Source organism: Chamaea fasciata, unplaced genomic scaffold (genome assembly GCF_029207755.1).
Source record: "Chamaea fasciata isolate MVZ Bird 193981 ecotype frontalis unplaced genomic scaffold, bChaFas1.0.hap1 SCAF_6, whole genome shotgun sequence".
In the NCBI taxonomy this organism is placed as follows: Eukaryota; Metazoa; Chordata; class Aves; order Passeriformes; family Sylviidae; genus Chamaea; species Chamaea fasciata.
Window position 1 is genome coordinate 16,517,343 of NW_027094091.1, and position 23,161 is coordinate 16,540,503.

General features: G+C 37.0%; 1 protein-coding gene across 1 annotated transcript in view; it reads left to right on the top strand.

Annotated features, from left to right (window-relative positions):
* Window positions 1-23,161, top strand: part of SLIT2 (slit guidance ligand 2) — a 128,146-nt gene that overhangs the window by 58,798 nt on the left and 46,187 nt on the right. Inside the window, exons 11-17 of the mRNA XM_066184901.1 lie at window positions 3-166; window positions 4,526-4,676; window positions 10,733-10,807; window positions 15,265-15,408; window positions 16,961-17,104; window positions 18,243-18,409; window positions 19,191-19,323. Coding sequence (XP_066040998.1) covers window positions 3-166; window positions 4,526-4,676; window positions 10,733-10,807; window positions 15,265-15,408; window positions 16,961-17,104; window positions 18,243-18,409; window positions 19,191-19,323 — 978 coding nt within the window. The remainder of the gene's footprint in view (window positions 1-2; window positions 167-4,525; window positions 4,677-10,732; window positions 10,808-15,264; window positions 15,409-16,960; window positions 17,105-18,242; window positions 18,410-19,190; window positions 19,324-23,161) is intronic.

The window sequence follows — 23,161 nt, forward strand, 5'->3', positions numbered from 1 at the left end:
AGGCATTTGGCTCAGAACCCATTTATCTGTGACTGCCATCTGAAGTGGCTGGCGGATTATCTCCACACAAACCCCATTGAGACCAGCGGTGCCCGCTGCACCAGCCCCCGCCGGCTGGCAAACAAAAGGATCGGCCAGATCAAAAGCAAGAAATTCCGCTGCTCAGGTAATTTTCTTAGTTCAGCTGCTTTTTTTCCTTTATTGGCCAAAAAAAAAAATAGTGGTTATAGAAGTTATAATGAAAGCAGCTGTCTCTCTACAGAATTATTAAACATCACAGTATTTTTTTTTAGTTCGTTGCCTGAACAGAGGGAAATCTGGGAAGTCATAGACTATTGGATCACGGAACATTACTGTAGTTAACGTATTTGGCACTATTTCTGAGTAGCATTACATCTATCAAAATAAATGTAATATATAAAAACTTCAGAATGAAATGCTAGAGTTATTCACTACAAGTACCACCATAAATCATTTTTTTTAAATTTCCACAGGGCTCTGGAATATGTGAAAGATGTAAAAATTTCTAAGCTAAATATGGAAACGTAACATATTCATTTTATACAGGGAGCTTGCTTCATACTGAAATTTACTGTTTTCTTTTTTCTAATCTTATTCCATTTCCTACTTACATTTCTTTAAATCCTAACTTTCGTCATATGGTATCCAGCTGTTCCAGGTGCATTTCACGTTCTACAGTTTATTCAGTCTCAAGTGCAAATACCAGATGAAAACTGTTTTGTTATCCGTGTTCCGGATACATTTATGACAATTCACACTTTGTTGTTTATCAGCTCTCGTTGTGAACACATTTTTTTCACTAAATTATCTGTAGTTAACTGCAGTCCATACTTAATCTAATAAAACTCATTCTTTGCTTGCTGACATTCAGGTGCATCTTCTATTTTTTTTTTTTTCTCTATTTAGCTAAAGAACAGTATTTCATTCCAGGTAGGTTTGGCTCTGCAGTAAGATTGACTAACTGCAGATATTCTCTTCCTTTCACCCCCAAAGCAAAGTTTGTCATAGCTTTTAGGAAACTGATGCATGTGTATTAACATGAATCATTACCTGTAGCTATACATAGTTTTCCCTTGTAGAATACTAGTAATTCTGTTTTCTGAATATAAGAGCTTAGCATGCAGCTCCATTTACCTTTTTCTTTCTCACAGATTTGCACTCAACCTACCAAAGATACACCTACTTAAATTATTTAGAAGGTTGCACCTGCTAGTTCATATTTTAACTGACACTTTTACTTACCTTTTACCTTGCCTTTCTGCTGCTACTGTTTTTAAAATGTGGCTCCTGAGCTGCTTTTAAACACAGGAAACCATGCTGCCATCAAAGAGCTAGCGCAACTTAAAAGACTAAACATTTTACAAATGAACGTTTTCTTGCCTTGCTTTCATGCTCTCTGCTGGCCACATCTGCTGCTTGCTCAACCTCCTTTTGTTTAGGAAATCACAGTGGAATGCTTGGAAAAGAAAGCTGATATTCTTAATTAGAGGCATTCTTTGGTCTCATGCATACAGTGAATCAGAAATGCTTTCCATTAAGGAAAATATGACTTTAGATTTGGCATGAAATAGCAATTTACACACTCCTTTAAGCTACAATAAGTCTATGATATTTTTACAGAAGGTTTACCAATGTTGGCCCTAGCTCTTTGAAAAATGAATCTTTCTTTCTTTTACCTTTCTTGTCAGTGTGTGTTGTTTTCTTAATAGAAAAAAAATTCACTCACATTATATTCATAAAAAATTATAAATAACAAAATAAACAAGGGAATAATGCATCTATTGATGAATTACAGTATGTGATTTGCAATTACAGTATGTGATTTGCAATCAGGATTTTCTGCCATGGTTTAATATCTATAGTAATTGATTAGGACACCAGTGCACTTCTTCTTTCAAGTACTGCAGGTATATCATCATTCTCCTGTCATCTTAGTTGTTGTCTCTTTAGCTGGTACGTTTAACAGCTCTTCTCCAAATGCTGTGTGATGTAAAATTTAGATTTCCAGTAGTCACGTGGAGTTCTTCATGCCCTTATACTAATACATGGTTTTGAATATGAAGAAAAGACAAAATGAAGTACAAAAAAGGGCAGCAATTTGTCAGCACTGGCATCCACAAAAATGTGTTTTAAAGCAGCATAAAACAGAGGGATTCAATTTCACAAACCTGTAGTACCACTCCATTTCTTAATGTGTAGAACAGCTGTACTGCCACAGAGTGACTTCTACTCAACCTTGCCAGCACAACTTTTGCTTGTGAGTTAGAAATGTTTTCTTGCCAGCAAATGTCTTCACAGCCTGGCTATAATATGGCCACTCATGCAGTTTAGGTTTATTTACAAACCTGTTAAAAAACGTTATTCCTGGGAGAGGGCGGGCTGGGGGACAAGAAGAAGAAGGAGAAGAAAAGTAATTAAATTTAAAATAATGGGCTATACACATGCTGCTTGAAATACAGCTTCTGTTGCTTTCTCTTTCTATCAGGTTATCAGGGAGATTCTACCTAAAAGTATTTTAGTTGTTAAAGGCATTATCCCTGAGTATTTAATTTTTTAAATGGCTAACAGTGATGAACTCTGGATGCAGGAGGAAAAAAAACCCCATATTTGTAGACTTGTTTATTGGGCATTAAAAAGTGCTAAAAACACTACTTTATACTTAAGTGGACATTACAAAATAATCTTAGCGTTTCTTTAAACACCTAAACATTTTTAGTATTTGTTTTAAATACGTCATTTGGAGATGTTGCTCTGCAGACACTAGGAAGTCCTAGTAAAATTTCATTATAGTAATTTCGAAGACTAAAGGTTTGCAAGTATTAAATAATTTATTTGAAAAAATGTCATTTATCTGCTACCTCATAGAAGTACTCTACAGTAGTTTATCCATCATATGGATTACTAAAACATTTACAAGTGGTAGATTACATAATATATGACTGTTGGATGTTTTTCCCCTCCACTGAGCAATCTGTTTCTCCTATATTTGTTTGTTTTATTAAGGATTTAAGTGGCATAGCATGTATATTTGACTCGATGATCCTTGTGGGTCTTTTCCAACTCAGAATATTCTGTAACTCCTATATATGTTCAGGGAGCAACTTTTAAAGAACACATTCAAAATAGTGAAGAATAATTCATGGGAGGCATAATCATCATCCTATAAGAAATCTGCAATAAACCCCAATCTCATCTTCATTTTTAAATGCCGCTCAAAATGAATTATTCTTTCTTTCTGCTGAAGACAATGGCCCTAGCACCATCTTCTAATCAAACAAAAGTTGAGTAGAGAACATGAGATCTTAGTTCATGTTTTTGTCTTAATTGGCATTACTCTGTCTTTCTTTCCTTCTTGGCTATCTTTACTTTTTCAGGAGTTCACCATTTTGGCTGTAAGTAAAGTTCAGTGTCTGAACTAAATCACAGTGTACCTCCCAGCCCTGATGCACCTTCTACTAGTCTCAGTCTTTTCACCTTTGTCCAAGAAGAACCCACAGGTCCTTTTGGCTTCTTTTTGTTTTGTCACCCACCCTCAGTTCCTTACTGGATGTTTTTTCCTGATATGTTTAGGATGTTTTCTTTGACTGACTCTGGGAAATGGTGGAGGAAACTTTCAATGTGGTTCTTTTTTTTTTCCCTTTTTTTCTTTTTTTTTATAAATACTGTCTTTTTATTTAATCTGTGACAGTGATACTGTTCCTGTGACACTGGACATTCAGTAATAAGAATGCCATGTCATGTAAGAAAGTATTAAACTTCAAATGCTCCTGTAATTTATACCTACTCCTTCCTCTTTTCCCTTGCTCTTATCCTTGGCCTAATGGATGCAGTTTTGATAATGTAGCGAGATTTTCTGTTGTGCTTGATCTAACCATGTGGTTGTGAGGTATGAGTAAAACATGGTTCTGTCAAGCACCATGGAACGTCACGCAGCTTTCTACAGCATGGCAAGCTGCTGAGGCTTAAGTCAGGATCACACATTTTTTAAATTAAAGCTGAAAACAGGGCTTTCAACTTATTTGTTGAGATGATGTGGAGTATCGGGACTATTAAAAAAAATAACAGAGGTTAATGAAGTCCAGTCAACAATATAAATTTGTAACCTGAGAAAGAGAAAAGGTGGCATTCAGGATCCATTTATTCTTGATACAGAGAAAAAAAAGCAAATTCTAAAACAAAGAGTGGCATTTGTGTGATTAGCTATAAACAAGGCTAGATTGGCTGACAACATAATCAGCAGAAAGTACAGCTGTGAAAAGCTCAAGTTAATGTTATCCTGCTATGTGAAGTTGGTCTCAGTTTCTTTTTCCAGCATATCTTAAGTCCCTATATTTAACCCTCTCTTGAAGCCCTTGTGTCTGTTCAGTATCACAAAGTTTATCATGCATTTCCCAAGTTACCCACCCGTTATCTGCATTGCAGACGTCTTTTCAGCCCTCTCACAAGAAGCAAATCTTATACTTTATTGACTTAGTTTCTGTGTTTTGACTTGAATCTTCTACAGGCACTGAAGATTACAGATCCAAATTAAGTGGAGACTGCTTTGCAGATTTGGCTTGCCCTGAGAAATGTCGCTGTGAAGGGACCACAGTGGACTGCTCCAATCAGAAACTCAACAAAATTCCTGATCACATTCCCCAGTACACAGCAGAGTTGTAAGTTGAACCCATTACTTACAGAGAAAAAACTAAAATTATTAAATGTAAAACCACAGCTTTACTTTTTTTAAACAGCAAAAATTGAAAGTAACCTCTGTGGTGAACTTCAAAGGACTAAATATTCATAAAAATTATTTATGCATTATTTCAATACCATGTAGCCTTAAAAACCCATGATAAAGGAATAAATTAACTATTCTATGTTTCTAGTTCTTCAGGACCCGAGCAATCCACTTGGATTTTTTGAAAGGCAGTGGGGTTTATTTTGCTTTTAACTTTTAACTGCAGGAGAAAGTAGGGCATCCAGTAACCAGAGAGGTCTGTCTTAAAAAGTGCTACCTAGATGTTTAAACAGACAGAGACAATTCTTTTTATGCAAAGCATGCATTATGTTTGTTGGGCAGGAGACCAGAGGAAGATAAAGCAGACAAATAGTACAGAGTTAAGAAGATGAGATAATAAAATAATGAATAGAAATGGGGAGAGAAGAACTCAGAGATTACTTGCTTAATAAGTGCCACATGGGAATGATTTGTAGGCATTACAACTGAAGTAATCTTCAAGGAGGGAGTGAAAGATAAAATTAAGACAGCTTTACAAGGCTTCTCTATGTGCAAAGAGCAGTATAAAAGGGAATGCAGAGGTGGTTGAAGGATTGGCGAAAAGGCAGATGAAAGTGGCTGTCATTGCAGAGCAAAGGTGGAAGGAAATAGCTGGTTTTCCTAGGAGACTCAGTTTAAAGAACAAGGCAAAATGTTGAACGACAAAAAAAAAAAAAAAAAAAAAAAAAAGAGGGCTTTGATTTGACATGGTAAAGCAGCATAGAGATGTGGAGACAAGATTATTGTGATCAAGTTGTTACCCACTGGGTTGGGATGAGCAACAGGGTGGCACACCTCTTAAAGAGCAGCCCACAGCTGGCATCAAAGCAGCACTATGGCAATCAGATATTAAATAATGAGACTATTCTTAAGTATTCGAATATCTGGACAGGAAAAGGGATTTAAAACTGGAATATTTTTAAAACACAGATGGAGACTTTTTCCTGTCTCTGAGCTGTGAAAAGGAGTTGCGCAGTAATTTTCTGTGGTGGTTTTTGCTGGGGTGGAGTTAATTTCCTTCACAGTGAATAATATGGGCTTATGATTGGGAATTGTGCTGAGGAGAGGGTTGATAATATAGAGATGTTTTTGTTCTTGCTGAGCAGGGCTTACACGGAGTCGAAACCTTTTCTGCTTTTTGTACTGCCGTGCTGGCAAGGAAGTTGGGAGTGCATGGGAGGTTGGGAGGAGACACAACCAGGACAGGTGACCCAAACCGATATTAACTGATATTATTATAATAACCTAAGGGATATCCAGACCATGACATCATGCTCGGTATATAAAGGGGAGAAAGGAGGAAGGGTGGGGCATTTGGAGGGATGGCATCTGTCTTCTCAAGACACTGTTACAATTGATGGAGCCCTGCTCTCCTGAGGATGGCTGAACACCTGCCTGCCCGTGGAGAGCAGTGAATTATTTTCTTGTTTTTCTTTGCTTGTGTGCTTGACTTTTAATTTCCCTATTAATCTGTCTTTATTTCTACCCATGAGTTTTCCAGCTTTTACCCTTTCCAGTTCTCTCCCAGATACTGATGGTGGAGAAGAGAGCAAGTGGCTGTGTTGAATGTGGTGCCTTTCTGGGTTTAAACCACAACATGTTCTTATTTAAAATCTGAAAATTACAATCGAGGAAAAAAATTGTGTGTCTTGTGTGAGGGGAGGTAGATTTCGGTGCAAAAATACATTTTATGTTATCCTGTATTTTGAGATAAAATTGTTTAATTTAAGAATAAAAGCTGATGGAATAGGTAACAGGTTAAAGTGTAGGAGGAGATCATAAAGTAGTGGTTGTATAAATTAAGTTACTGAACCAAGAGAAGAGGAATGGAGTTGTTGAAATGATTAAGCATGCATTGCTTTGATATTTAGGAGTAATCAGGTTTAATTTTGTCTTCTCTAAAGAAATAATAATCTCAATTTAGCATTTTAATTGTTTTTTTAGATTAATTTATTTGCATGTGGAAGATATGGTGTTTTCTTTCTGTAATTATGGTTCCTACCTGTTAAATTCAGACAGAACAATCAAATAATCAAGGCTTATTTGCTCTATATCTTGAATACTCTAATTTGAGTCAACAAAAGGGGTTTTTACTAAATATTTGGTTACAGCCCTTCTTTCATAAAATATCCAGTCTTATTTGGAGGTGTTAGTGGATTAAAAATCCACCATTCCCCTAAGAGTGTTACAGAAGTTATTTTCTTTCACTTCTGTTAATTTATTTTTTATGGGAACTTTTAGTTTGAGATGGACTCTGCCTCTCTTCAGTTTCCATCATTGCTTCCTTTATATTTTTTGCAATTAAAGAGCCCTTTTCATTCCAGCACTCTATCCAAGTAAGATGGTGTTTAACAAAGTCATTATTCAGCCTTCTACTCGATAGGCTGTTCAGAGTGTTCTTCAAGTTATTTGATGTAATAAAAATTTTAACAGTCTTGCAAATATCCAGAGAGGATAGAGAAATTGCTTCTTCATTTTTTTTACTTCTGCTAAAAATCCATTTGCTCTAGCCAAATACATTCTTTTGGTATTTGCCTCACTGATACAAAAGTTACAGCTCTTCCTCTTGTTTCCTTCTCTTATCCCTGGTCTTTGTTGTTCTTCTTGGGACTTCCCAGTCTTGTTCTAGGACCATTTTTGATTTCCAGTTCACGATATTTATTGGCATGTATGAGAGTAGCAGCTAGTTAGCCTTCCTTTTTTTTTTTTTTTTTAATCCACAAGATGTGATATAAAAACACGCGTTAGAGTCAAATTACACTGATTCTTCTTTAGGTGATGAGGAGAGCTAGACTAATTTCTGCAGGATGATGTTTGGAGTTGAATCTCAGCTTCGAAATGAAGACCTAAAGTAAGGAAAAAAGTTGTCCAAAGGAAAGCAACAAAGATGGTGCAGGGCCTTGAGGAGAAGCTGTATGAGGAGGGGCTGAGGTCACTTGGCCTGTTCAGCCTGGGGAAGAGGAGATTGAAAGGAGACCGCATTGCAGTCAAAACTTCCTCGTGAGGGGAAGAGGAGGGGCAGGATCTGATCACTTCTCTGTGGTGACCAGTCACAGAGTCAGGAAGTGGACCCAGTAATCATTGTGAGTCTCTTCCAACTCAGCATATGCTGTGATTCTATAAAAAAGTGTCTGTTGTGTTAATTGCAACAGTAGTAATACCACAGGAAAAAAACCCTGTTGCCTCCAAGTAATTGGATTAAAAAAAACAAAATCTGAAAACATTAATATAATTCAAGACAGATACTTCATTGTAAAAGTTAAAAAAAAAAACTATAACCAAACCAACTAACTGCTGTTCTGACTCCCCGCATTATCACTTGCTCAGTCTTCTAGAGAAACATTGAATGATCTGTCTAATCTGACAGTAAAGTATTTGATATAAAGTACAAGTCTGTAATTGCACCCTAGAAATAAAATATTTTTTTCAGGTATCTTTTGAAAATATAGGAAAATGCAAGAAGCATTTCAGGAATCACTCAAAATGAAGTCCCCAGAAGAAATGCTAAATAAAGAATAATTTCAGTCTTATATGTAGAATTTATATAATGATTTTACAATAGATGATCATCTAACAAGGTAGTTTTAGAAAGCATGAATATCACTGCAGTATATAGGCTTCCAGGAAGGTTCAGCTATTTTTCAAAAACATGCAATATCTTAGCCATTGCGTTACCGAAACAGGAAAAAACATCAAATAATCTAGAAAAACAGAATGTGTGGACGTCATGATCAAATGCTTCTCTTAGCGTTTTGTTTTGCGAATGGTATTTCAATACTTTATTTGAATAAACCAGATGAAAGTAAATTTAAATCATTTTCTTGATCTTGTGATTGATGGGTAATAACTATAGTTTCTGTGTTTACCAGTGTAGAGCACTGGGCTCAAAAAAATAATATTAAGGTCCAGAATGGAGATCACATCACATCTGTAAACTTTCCAGTCCTCTATAATAATTTTGATTTCATTGTGTGTGCACTAATTTAAATAAAATAAATACAATTTAAATAAAATAAAAATAAAAATTCTGCATATGAAATTAGATAGAACTATTTAGCACCGTAAATACAAGATTGAGGCATAAACAGCAAGTAGGTCAAGATAAAAGGATGTGGTTATCATACATATTAAAGAAGAAGGATTGGGAACTAATGCAAATTTCATTTCTGGATATATGTACAGTAATGTAGAATGTAAATTATAGGAAATAATTATTGTACTGTGCATAGCAAAAGTAAAGAATCAGCTGGAGTACTGTGTTAAAGACTTCATTTTTCAAGAAGGATATAATTGTTTGGGAAAAAAAATTGTGGAGAACAGGAATCATAGAAAAGAAGACTAAAAGGGTTGGAGGCATTTTTGTGAAAGAAACATGAGGGAGAGACAAAGTAAATGACTTTTAATAGGTAAAAAATTGTTGCAAAGAATAAATGATCAATTTGTCTGCATATTTCAGTGGGGTTAAAAATATATGCAGTCAAGCAAGTAAGTATTATTAAAATCAGTTAATGTTTTCATTATCAAGTCATTCGAGATGGTATAGCACTGGAAAATATTTGAAGAACACACATTACTAGAATGGTCAGTGGGTCTGTTGTTAATACATAGGGTAAAGAAAAGTCTGTTTAGAGTGAAGAAGTAACTTTGTTAATTGACAATGTGCAAGAATATTTTATATAGTCCAACTAAAAATCACATTAAGTCATTCAGCTCATTTTTAGAGGTGATAGCATCTTCTGAAATTCATGTTCTTTGTAGTTCTGTGTGATATGCAAATATTTTGTGTATATCCAAAAAACTTCGGTCTTTTTTTAGTTTGATTCCACATTGAAACTCCTGTACAACCATACCTTCAGATTTACAACCTTAATTTCCCTTCTGGCTGTCAATGAGAATGAACAGGAGGAAAGGATGAACAAGCAGCTTTCTTTAATTTTCTAGGTTTTTTTTTTAAACTTGTCTTTCAATAAGGCAATTCCAAAAAGCGTTCTAGGTTTAGAATTGTGCTGAATTTCATTCACATTGATCTTGTTAGTCATATCTTCTCCTTCTTTTTTAAGATTTCTAAAGAAATGCTGGACAGACTCCCTTCCTTAATAATATAGCTCCATTAGAGCATATAAAGGATCCAAGACTCATAATTTCCATTTTCTTTCCAAGAGAGGAAATTGGGAGTACCTGGTCCATACAGGTATTTCTTTGAAATATAGAAGGTCCCCTAACCTAGCTGCTCTTAAAGGTATACTGTACTGTCAGCCTTGATACCTGTGCAGGAAAGAGAAGTGCCCAGCGAGTACTTGTTGCTCATTGCATACCTTTTAACAGTGTTACAAGTCAGCATTTAATGCTGCCTTAAGCAATGTATGTGTGCCTGCTGTAGTGGTATGAAGATAAATCATGGTGAGGGAATTGTTTTTAAATTCATGGGCAGACCTATACATTGGGTTTCATTCCCTATTCAAAAGAAGAGTAATTATTTCATTTTTGTAAATAGTGTTCTGTGAGGACCTCCAGATGTCTGGCAGACTCCACCTGATATCATTTAAAGAACAGAAGACTAATCTTCAGTGGTTTATATGTCCTTCTAAAAGACTTTTATTTATAGGTTGCCATGGAATCCTCCCTTAGTTACATTCTTGTTTGAAAAATTAAAAACATCATCTTACATTCCTTTTCAGTTTTAGCTGTATGAAATTTTGTGATCAGGTTTTGAAAATGTCTTATGTATGCCTAAGTTTAACTAATGAGACTGTTCATTCACAGGAATGAGAATGTTCGTTCATTCACAGGAATTATTGAAATTAGAAATGTCACTATATAATGAATTGTTTGTCAGCTACCAGTTAAAGATCAGATGTTCAGGGAAGCCAGAATGAAAAGTTCACTTAATGTGGAACATTCCGTATCAATCCTTGAATAATTTTTTTCTGAAATTGATGTGATTTCTTTTAGGCGACTAAATAACAACGAATTTTCAGTCCTGGAGGCTACTGGAATCTTTAAGAAACTTCCTCAGCTGCGTAAAATGTAAGTGCAACTTCAATGACCTTGTCTATTCAGATAGTGTATTAGCTCCTCGCTGTGTCTCTCCACCTTTCTTAGTTCTAATCTACAAAAGATTCAGTTTATTCCAATCAAAAATCAAGAATGGGTTTAAATTAATCCCTGAGGTAGGTCAGAGTTGGCAGCTGTCCTGCATGGGGCTTGGCACTGCCAGCAGCCAATTCTCGTGGTGTATAGCTCCAACACCTTCATGGCAGCATCCAGCCAGCTGGTCTGTTATGCAGCCACAGCAGGGAGCTCACAGTATAAGCTGCTTAGAAAAGATTCCAGTAATCTTTTGTAACTTCCTGTATTACTCTTTAACCAGACAATTTTGCCTCTTTCAGCACATTAAGGGCATGACGTTGATTCTGTGCTTCATTAAACAGTCATTAGGTGAGGGGAATATCAAAATTTAAATGACTGAGAAAAAGTAGTTTGATAGGCCATCCATTTAAGCCCATGTTAGCAGTTAATGTTCTAAGAGTAGTTTATAATCTTACCAATTGCAATTCTTACTAAAAATAAGACTGTGAAAAGCTTTCCCTTAGCTTATGTAAAAGACGTATTTGAGGGTAGGTGATTTAGTTAGACTTTGCGACTGTGTTTAATCATTTCAGGATTAAATGCAAACATGTATAGTAAGTGAAGAAAAATGCAAGTAAAAATAGATAGTAGTACCAAGCGACTACCAGTTGTAAGAGATCAGTATTAGTGATCAAAATCTTAAGGGAGCAATAGTATTGCTTCAGCTATTGCTGGCCTTAACCAGATCCTTGCTGGTGTGATCACAATTAGTTAAATATTTATTACTCATTTTTTAGTTTGAAATATTTTGAAAACCCCAGCAATGTAAAATGAACTTGCCTTTGACCTCTCCACTTGAGTAGGCCTTACACTTTGAATTGGGCTTCAATACTTAAAAAAAAGAATGTAGGATGTTTGGCACAACAGCATTCTGGTGGTATACAGTAGATACCCTGTTTTATTCAATCTTCAGGAATCTCAGATTAGCACTTTTTACAGCTACAGTGTACTTTGGAAATATCAAGTATCAATATGAAGCATCAGTGGACAAGGGAAGGGCTATAGTTGTCATTTATTAGGACTTCTGTAAAGCCTTTGACATGGGCTCCCCCAACACCCTTCTCTCTAAACTGAGGAGAAACAGATTTGATGGGTGGATTTAGGTGGATAAGAGATTGCTCAGACAGCAGCATCCAGAGGGTAATGATCAGTGACTCAGAGTCCCAAAGACATCAGTGACAAATGATGTCCCTTAAGGATCTGAATTTAATGTCCTCGTCAATATATAGTGAAAGTTGTCTCTGCCTACAACAGATAATATATAGCACTGGATAATATTTAAGGTCTTTTCCAACCCAAGACATTCTATGATTGCAGGATTCTATGAAATAAATAAAATGCTTGTTGTGTCATACATGCAGATGCAAACACACATTTATACATATATCAGATCTTCGTATTTAACAGTATTTCTTTTAAGTTGAGGAGGTGTTCAAGACAAAAGAAAAAAAAAAGGATGAATTTTTTTCAGTCTTGGTGTAGCTCTCTTTGGAACCCCCAAAGGCTTTAAAATCTGGTTAATTGAAAAGGGAAAAAATGAAAAAAAAATATAAATGAAGAGTCAACTAGTTTAATAATACTGCACCATACCTTCCTAATATAGTTATGAGTTGTTACACCATTCTTCCATTGAGAGAATAATACAGTGACTGCTTAAGCATCGCTGGAAAGAAGTACTGATGTTGCAGAGACACCGATATGAGTGAATTCTGTATTTCTGTGAACCTCATATTTCTTCTGGAGGTTCAAAATAGGTGCAAAGATCTTTCTGCACAGATGACATTGAGAAATTGAGGCCTAAATGTTTCATTGATTTGGTGCTTCATCAGTAATAAAGCATGTGTATGCACTGCAACATTGATTAACTATGCAACATCAATCTTTAAAATATCTATATGAAGTGGGTGAAGTAGTATCTGTGTTACAGCAAGAACAAAAAAGATTTTAGGAAACTGAGGGCTTGACATGGACAAGCCATCTGAGATTAGAAATAATGAGTTTCTTACTTCCAGTCTTCCACACCACCTTGCAGACTGAACAGCTCCACTGTGAAACTAAGTGTAAGCTGTGATTGTGGATGTTGTCTACTTAGACTTTTGTTAAGCCTTTCACACCATTTCCCACAGCATCCTCCTGGGATACACTGGATATTCATGGTTTGGACAGACATAATACTTCACTGGGTAAAAGAGTGGCTGGATGGTTGGGCCCAGAGGGTGGTGAATGAAGTTAAATCCAGTCGGCAGACAGTCACAGGTGGTGTTCTCTAGGGCTCAGTATCTGTTGTGTTTAATATGTGTATAAATGATCTGGATGAGAGGATTAAATTCATTCTCCTCAAGTTTGCAAATGACACCAGGTTCACTGGGAGTGTTGATCTGCTGGAGGGTAGGAAGGCTCTGCAGAGGGATCTGGACTGGTTGGATAGATGGGCCAAGGCCAATGGTATGAGATTCAGCAAGTCCAGGTGCCAGGTCCTGCACCGTCACACCATCCCCATGCAGCACTCAGACTTGGGGAAGAGTGGCTGGAAAGCTGCCCAGCAGAAAAGGACCTGGGGGTGCTGGTCGATAGCCAGGTGAACATGAGCCAGTACGTGCCCAGGTGGCCAAGAAGACCCAAATGGCACCTGGCCTGTATCAGTAATAGTGTGGCCAGCAGGACCAGGGCAGTGATTGTCCCTCAGTGCTTCTCATTGGTAAGGCCACATCTTAAGCAGTTTGTTCAGTTTTGGATTCCTCTCTACCAAAGAGACATTGAGGTGCTGGAAAGAGTCCAGAGATGAGTAACAAAGCTGCTGGAGGCCATGGAGCCCAAGTGTGATGAGGAGCAGGTAAGGAAATGGATTGTTTAGCCTGGAGAAATGGAAGTTCAGTGGGGACCTTATTGCTCTTTACACCTATCTGAAAGGAGGTAGTAGTGAGGTGGGGGTTGTCCTTTTTTCCCAGATGACATGATGAGAGGAAATTATATCAAATTGCAGCAGAGGAGGTTTAGTTTGGTTTCTCCATGGAAAGGGCTGTCAAGCAGTGGAACAGGCCACCCAGGGAAGTGATGTTGTTGCCATCCCTAGAGAAATTTAAAAGACTTAGAGATGCCTTTTTGTAATGGACTTTGCAGGACTGGATTAGATGCTTGGACTTGATGATATTAAAGGTCCTGTCCAACCTAACTAATGGCATGATTGTATCCTTCATCACAGGCAAGGTGTAGGTTGTGTTTCAGCTCAGCTAGAGAGACTAGTCAGCACTGAAGAGTAGGCCGCAGCTTCCTGGGTTTTTTTCTGAGAAATATTATCTTTCTTGTTTTGAATGATTTAAACACCATTCTAGAAATTGCATCAAATAATGTTTGATTTTCTTCCCAACACCATTAATACCATCTAATAGTCTTTAGCTTTGCTTCTATTCACTTTGTCTCAGAGAGTTTTTTAAGACCTTTTTAAAAATCACTAGTGTATTATAACACTGTTTAATGTGTAGCTATGTACTTCTGTAATATGTATAAGTAATGATAGGAAACAAACAAAACAAAAGGACACTATTATGAAAAATACTGAAGAAATTGTGTGCTGTTGCGTATGTTTGCTTTTGTATATATATAGTACAGATACAACCCATTTGGGATGTAATTTCCATCTTTCAACTAAAATCATAAACACTAAGTATTTTTGCAATATTTTAGGTCATTTTCCCCATATTTTGATCCACTTTGCAGGCAAATTGCAGATACATGAACTATCTTGCTTATAAACCCTCCTCTCTAACTAATGTCATAAATTATTAACATTTCATGTACTGTTTATATTCACACATTTCCTTTACATATGTTGCTGTTTATACTGTTTTCTTATATTTGTCTATCAAAATAAAATAAATCTGAGAGGTTAGTTGTGCTGTACTCATACAGTATAATTTTGTTATTAATTCATCTAAAAATGCTATAAAGGCTGGAGACCTGAAAAAATATAGTTACTGATAAAATTCAAAATTAGGAAAATATGTTCTTGTGTGGCAACAGCATAGATTGGGTAACTGCCATTATTTAAAAGCCATCTTCCAAAGATTATTACTTAAAAAATGTTTGCTTCTTTAATTAGAAGGGCATTGATTTTTTTTTTTTTACTAATTTGAAGTTGAATTATGTATTTATATTTTGTATTTTTACACAACAACTTGGCTATTGCATCAAGATTGCATTTGATGATTTTGGAGGTCTTTTCCAAGCTTAGTGGAAAACTAAGATTCTAAGTCTTTCTTGGAATTTATTCAGTCTGCAGCATTTAACAGTTAATTTAGGACATTTATAAAAGAAAATCCCCTCAGTTCTCATCTGTTTCTGTTAATGTGTAATAGAAACCTGAGCAATAACAAGATTACAGATATAGAAGAAGGAGCATTTGATGGGGCCTCTGGTGTGAATGAACTATTGCTTACAAGCAACCGCTTGGAAAGTGTTCAACACAAAATGTTCAAAGGACTAGAAAGTCTCAAAACATTGTAAGTATATTTATTTGGGTGTTTTTATTCTTCTTTTCTCATAGGTATTTTGGAGAATAATATTGTATCTGTCCTAAAAAAAATATTTTGGAGAATTAGCTATGGATTATTCAAGCATATTTTAGTTTTTGTTCCTATTTTACCAGCAACTACACATTATATTAATTTCTTAGTTATTAATTATGGGTATAATGAGTCCTCTAAAGCAGTGAAGCAGTTGAGAATGGGTAAACATCCCACTTCAGAAATGGAAATGGGAATAATCATCAAAGTAACAGAATTTTGCAAGGGAACTACACATTTTATGTAATGGAGTCTGATTCATTTCAGCTCAACCATTATTGGGATTTTTGCTGGAGGAAGAAATTGTTCTGGTGTGTATTGAAATGTGGGAAATTATTCTCTCCTAAGTAATTTTTTTGTCATTTCAACAGTGAAGGCAAGATTAAACACACTATAGCTTGAACTCATTTCATTCTTTCCATGAAGCGGCTTAGTTCTTTCCACTCGAAAAAATGTTTATACAATCTATAGCATCTTGGCTTTCTTCAGAGAGCCTGTCCTTCTGATCTGCAGACCAGAGCCAAGATTAGATGGTCTTTGGGGTTTCAGCTGTCCATAGGCATTAGGTGTTTTAAATAAATCATGTCTACAGTTTCTAACCTTGCAGTGAAAGCTGCTAAAATTGTTTAAAGCAGCTAGTCCTAGACAAGAGCATGGAGGAAAACTACCTTCTTTGGTGGACAGAGAGAACAACAGACTTCAAAGCTCGTAAGTTTTATAGAAATCTGAGAGATTTTAGGATAGCTTAGGATTCTGAAATCTGTACTGTCTTAGAGTCATGCTGAGGAGGAATGCTGATTTCATTTGAATTAAATGCTTTTGAATGCAGCAAAAGTGGTTTCTAGAATTTGTGCTAAGAAAAATGAAGTGAAAGGGACCTCAAGAAGAGGTAAGCTGGTACAAGCCTCTGCTCTATATAAATAGCTTTATATATAAATAGTTCTGGAGTCATCAGCCTTGGAAACATGAAGAGAGGGCTGCTGTGTTTCGCTGGTTTGGGGAATTTCGGTTTCATTTCTCGTCTGTTAAAAATTCATAATTACTCCTTCTGGCATTGAAAGAAAAAGAGGAAACCTAAATGCTTAGGGAAAACTGGAGCAGGTTGTCCAAAGAGGTTGTGGGGTCTCATCTGGAGGTACTCAGTGAGTAACTCTCTAGGGAAAAGCTCTAGAGAACCCTGCTGAGCAGGGTTGGACCCGATGACCCCCAGTGGTCGTTTCCAACCTTACCCATTCTGTGATTCTGTGAAACACCCCTTTCCTCTGTGAAACCTACCCACCCACCCACCTATGCCTTCCAGGCTGCTCCACACACACTGCACTCAGTCTCTTCAGTGAGGTGACAGGCTGCACAGGGGTCACTGCACTGGTGGTCCCTTCACTGGCAGCAGCCCCCTTGTAGTCACACCTCTCAGCCCTTACTCCAGCAGCCATTTCAGCCCTGGTCCCTGCCCAGGCTAAGGTGAAAAATGCTGATCCTTCTTTCTCAGGATGCTGAGGAGCAACAGGGTGAGCTGTGTGGGAAATGACAGCTTCACAGGGCTGAGCTCTGTCCGCCTGCTCTCGCTGTATGACAACCAGATCACCACCGTGGCACCCGGCTCCTTCGACACGCTGCACTCGCTCTCCACACTGTAGGTCACATTCGTCTTTTATCGTAGCCATGTTTAAATCTCTGACCTTTGGGGAGCATTTCCCTTAATACTTTGATGTGTAATTTCACAGCACTTAGTAAAGTTCAGGGATAAAAGGATTTCATACAGGCAGTTTTGAGAAATTTTGTTTTCTGGACCATCTTAGGCATATGAAGAGTATGTTTTCATGGTGCCCTTTGATACAGCATTAGACAGGTTTGTGGAAGTGTCTGAGAAGGCAGAAAAAACATCCTGCTCGCTCCCCTCATGGAAGCTTACTGATCTAAACCAGGGTAGAAAGCCTCATTTTGGATAGGCAGCACACAATCACAGCTGGTTAGATTACCATGGTGTCTGTCCTTGTGCCCTGTGCCACAAGTACTAGCTTAAATTTCCTTGTCTTGCTGAGAATCTTAATTCATATGTGTTTTATAAGGAAGCTTCAGTCTCATTTTCTATAAAAAGAAACATCCTTTTTTTAATTTAAATATGATGTAATTTAAGGGATGTGAAAAGAGTAAGCAAAGCTGCCACTCAGTTTCATGAAGAAGTGCTGATTGTAGGTAGTATCATTCAGGAAAATACTTAATCCCTCTTCTACATGAAAAGTGACACTTTGCACCCAGTTACTAATTTTGCATATTAAGGATGACATGTTTATAAATAATGGAATTGTCGATATGTTTGTGCTGCAATAAAGAGATGCCAAAAGTACTGAGGCTTCTAGAAGTAAATTCATTTTTGTAACTGGCATGTAATCAGCTTAGCTGTCACTTCAGATAGAAAACTTATTTTCTGGAGCAAATAAAAGATGGAAATCTTGAGATGATAAATTAATGGAATACCTGTTGTCAGGTTAAAGCTAATAATGTAAAGTAATCAGCCTCCATCTCTATATGAAATTATTGTGTTATTGGTACAGAGTGGCTTGTCATGAAGTCAGGTCTTTGACAGTTTTAAATTATTTCTAAACGAGTTGCATCAAGATTCACCACACAGAGCCTAAATTACACCTCTCACCTGTGATTTACACACAGTGTTGTTTGAAGAACTGTGTTTGAGGTATGCTTTTTTGAAAATAGAATTCTTAGAATGAAAGGATGGTGTCATGTGGGATAAACTTTCCTGTGGTTCTCAGAAACCTCTTGGCCAATCCCTTCAACTGCAACTGCCATCTCGCATGGCTTGGAGACTGGCTCAGGAAGAAACGCATTGTGACGGGGAACCCTCGCTGCCAAAAACCTTACTTCCTCAAAGAGATTCCTATCCAGGATGTGGCAATTCAGGATTTTACATGTGATGATGGTAAGTAAATTAATATTTGAACCTTTTATAATTTCATCTTTCATGCAGATAGCTGCGTGGCTCCCATAGATCCCAAAGTACTGCACTTGAAAGGCCTTCATGCTCAGTTTCTTTGTCAGTTTAAAAACTTTCCACCCATTTTTGGAAATGGGCTGGAAACAACAGCACGGGCTGTTGTATACATGCCTTCAAAAGTTTTTCATGCCTATCTTCAGGACTGTAATTAATAATTTAGAAATAATATTAAAAAAATGATCCAGTGTTATAGTACAGATGAGAATATTTCCAAACACTGATGCTTGAATCAAGCACTCTTTCAGGTTACTTGATCAAATAACATGACATGTTATAGCTTGCAGCTTCATTAACTCTTAATTAAAAGAAATGCTGCTATCTTGCATCTTTCACACATATTTCCATTTACTGCGTTATTGGTTTGTCAATTTTCAAGGCTGTATCTTTTTTTTAAAGAGATTGTTTTTAATACTTTTTAAAGTTTTTTGTCTTTCTTTTCAGGATTCATTCTTTCTTTAATGATTTTTTTTTTCCATATAATAGCATTCTTACCTAGTAAAACAGCGTGGCACTATGCAAAGCATCACCTGAAATGTAAATTCTTAGAGTGATGGTTTGCATAGATGATGCAATTTTTCCCCTACCTTGAGATATGATAGTACAGAAATATCACATTGGCTTGAAGAAAATCTAGGTGGGCTATAATTGCTAATACTGAAGAGACATTTATTAGCAATCTTAGCATCTGTTTGTTTTTATTAACCAGGAAATGATGACAATAGCTGCTCTCCCCTGGCCCGCTGCCCTGCAGAATGTACTTGTCTGGACACAGTAGTTCGCTGCAGCAACAAGGGTCTAAAAGCTTTGCCTAAAGGCATCCCAAAAGATGTGACTGAACTGTAAGTGGCATGCTTTTTTATCCCTTTTATGAAAATTGATGTCAGATTTTTACTGTCAGGGTCAAGAATGAGGGGGAAAAAATGAAAAATTGAATTTAGTAGATGAGTTGAAATTTGTTGATCCACTGCTTTATAAAGACTTTCACGTTGTCTTGAGAAACTGGAGGTTAAATTTGAATTAGCAGTGCTTTGTTAAGTCCTAAACTAGTCTTAAAAACTATCTGTTACTGAATAGCTTTAAAAATATATGTAAATGAAATTGTAATCACTCTCAGATTTTATATTCCCAGCATTGAATCATTGTATAACTGTGTGGATATCATGTTACAATGGGTTAAATTAAGGGCAGTAGTTCATCTGATTAATCTCTGGTCACTGGTTAGAAAGGAATGAAGTTCAATTGCACAAAAAAGCAAAAAGAAAATAATAATATGAATGTGTTTTCATAATGAACATGTTTTTTATACCTCTAAATCAATACTTTTTACCTCTAAATCAAGCCCTTTAATCCTCTAAATCAATGGCCTTCATCTTTGTCAAGGAATTAAAAACACCTGGACAATGACTTTATGGTACTAAGGGAGTGAACTGGGGAAGCTGCTCCCTGGGATTTGTTGCATGTTAATCCGAGGGTCTTGTGAATAAAGTGGCATCTGGTGTCTGTCTTGGCCACAGTGGTCATAAAGCAGTCGAGTTTAAAATCTCTGTTGACAGGAAGAAAAGTTCCAGCAAAACTTCAACTCTGGATATGAGGAGAGCAGAATTCAGGCTGCTCAGGGAACTAGTAAGATCTCCATGGGAAATGCTCTGGAAGGTACTGAGGTGCATCAGTGCTGGTCACTTTTTAAGTACCACCTGTAAAAAGCTAAAGAGCAAGCAATTCAAAACAGTCAGAAGCCACGCAGGTGAGACAGAAGGCCGGCTCACCTAAGCAGGGATCTTCTGGAGCTAAGGCAAAAATGAAAAGTGTACATCCAGTACAAGGTTGGGCGACATGGGAGGAAACAAGGTTGGGTGACACAGGAGGAATATAGAGGTGTTGCTTGTCACTGTAGAAAGAAAAATGGCCCAATTAGAGCTGAAGCTGGCCAGTACTGTGGGGACAATAGAAAGAGCTTTTAAAAATATCTTAATAGCCAAAGGCAGCCCAAAAGTAACACTGGTCCATTTTTCAATTAATATGGTCACCTCACAAACAGGGACAAAGACAAAGCAGAGATGTTTAATGCTTTCTTCACTTTGGTTTTCAATACCAGTGATTGGCTCTGAGGGTCCCAATGCCCTGAGCTGGAGCACCATGACTGTGAGAATTATCAACTCCCAGCCAACACCAAGCTTGCACAGGAGTTGCTGCTCTTGCTGGCTTTCTCTAAGTCTATGGGGCCTGATGAAATTCATCCAAAAATACTCAAAGAGATGGTTGATGCCATTCCAAGGCCTCTCTCAATGATTTCAGGGGGTTGTCTGGAGAGGTCCCAGTCAAATGGAAGCTGACAAATGTCCCAGTTTTTGAGAAGGGCAAGAGGATTGACCCTGGTAACTATGAACCAGTCACTTTCACTTCAGTGTGAAGTAAAATTATGGTGAAGAAAGGTTCTTTTTCAGAGGGTGATCAGACACTGGAGCAGGCTCCTCAGGGAACTGGTCACAGCACCAAGCCTACCGGAGTCCAAGGAGTATTTGGACAATGCCCTCAGGCACATGGTGTGACTCTAGGGGCTGTCCTGAGCAGGGCCAGGAGTTGGACTCTGTCCTGGGGTGCACTGGGAAAAGTGTAACCAGCAGGACAAAGGAAGTGGTGCTCCTTCACTGTTCAACCCTCATGAGGCCACTTCCAGAGTATTGTGTTCAGTTCTGGTCCCCACAGTTCAGGAAAGACAAGGAGTTACTGGGGAGGGTCCAGTAGAGGCAAAAAAGGTGATATGGGGCTGAGAATCTCTCCTATGAGGAGGGACGGTGGGACCTGGACCTGGTTAGTCTGGAGAAGGCTGAGAGGGGATCCCATCAATACTATACGAATATGTCAAAGGCTGGTGTCAACAGGATGGTGCTGGACACTTTTCTGTGGTGCCCAGCAACAGGACAAGGACTAATGGCCATAAACTAAGCCACAAGAAGCTGCACCTTAAAATAAGGAAGAACTTTTTTATGTTGAGGGTGTCAGAGCACTGGAAAAGGCTGCCCAGGGAGGTTGTGGAGTCTTCTTCTCTGGAGACATTCATAACCCACCTGGATATGTTCCTGTGCGACCTGCTTTAGGTATCCCTGCCTTTCCAGGGGATTTGGAGTGGATGATCTCCAGAGGCCCCTTGCAATCCTAATGATTCTGTGATCCTTCCAACTCTATGATGCAGAGATTATGATAGTTTTGTGATATTGCAAAAACATTGGTTTTAATAGAATGTCTTCCTTTTCACACAGGCAGTTTTATAAAACCTGGGCTATTTTATCAATCTATTGAAACATTTTTTTCCTATGAGAAAAATTCCTAAGACTGTATTTTATGAAAGATATGATTTGTATATGCAGGTGGACAGTAACATAGATACAAAAAAAAAGCGCTTGCTACCTCATGTATTGTTTGAAGATATTAATTGAATAGGACTATAGGAGCAAGTAAGACTATATGAGCAAATTTTATGCATTATGTGAGGGAAAATATGAACCTAAAAATTGAGATATTAGTTTGTTTTGATTCTTTATCAGATAAGTCAGAATATTGAAAGAAATATAAATAATTTACAGGAAGAAAATCTTGGTTTGTGTTACATATGGCAAGTTTTTAATAATTTTTCACAATGGTTGGTTAATGTAGTGCTTTTCCAGGAAACATCATAACTATGTTTCATAAGTAATTAAAAAATTTTACTGTTCTATGGTTTCATATTATATAGAAGATTCTGAGATTTCCATCATTAGTCTGGTGTTTAATGGCTTCTAAAAGTCTTTAGCCATTGATAAGTTGGAATTATTAAGACCTCAAATTAGCACACAGATATATAAACCTATAACTTCATTAGGTTTTGAGTTGGGTGGTTTAGTTTTTTTCTCAAAGAGGACTTTCTTGAATTGTCTGGTATAAATACAATTTGTTAGTATGAGGTCATCAATGCAATGTAAAACAAAGCAGCTAAAGAGAGATATTTTTGGAATTGAAAATGGAACCCTGTGACTGAAAATTCATTTGTGTACAATTTTGTGTGCTTTAGTGTCTAAGCATGCAATCTAGCATATTTTTCAAAGGAATAATGGAGGTGGTTCCTGTTTACCAGTTGCATACTGATTGATTCTTCTTGCTTATTAGCATGGATGGCTCTTCTAAGATGTACTCTTCATGCATTTTATAAAATATCTTAATAGTTGCTTCATTGGAACAAGGAGGAATTTTTATCAAGCAAGTGGATACTTGTAGTACTTCAGTTCTAATGAAGCTTAATAATATAACCTAATATATCTGTTGATAGAAGAATTTTCTCAGAATACTTACTTCTTCAAAAATTTTAAAAGTTGTTTGTTTGGGTTTTTTTAATAATTAATTACGTGAGCCCATGCTCTATTCACCATCAGTAGCATAGTGTAAGTATAAAGCTTGTTGGGACACATTTTGGATTCGGTAAGCAGCCCTAGGAAGTCATGGTCCAATTAAAAAAAAAAAAAAAAAAAAAAAAAAAAAAAAAAAAAAAAAGAAGACAGCCTTTTGATTAGATGTAGATAGTTGGGGGTTTTTAAATGAAATTTAACTGTGTTTCAGCTCATCCATGTAGTAAAAACTAAAGTTTCCGAAGATGCTACAGCATATGTAAAGACATTAAGCTCAAAATAAAACAAAAAAATGTCC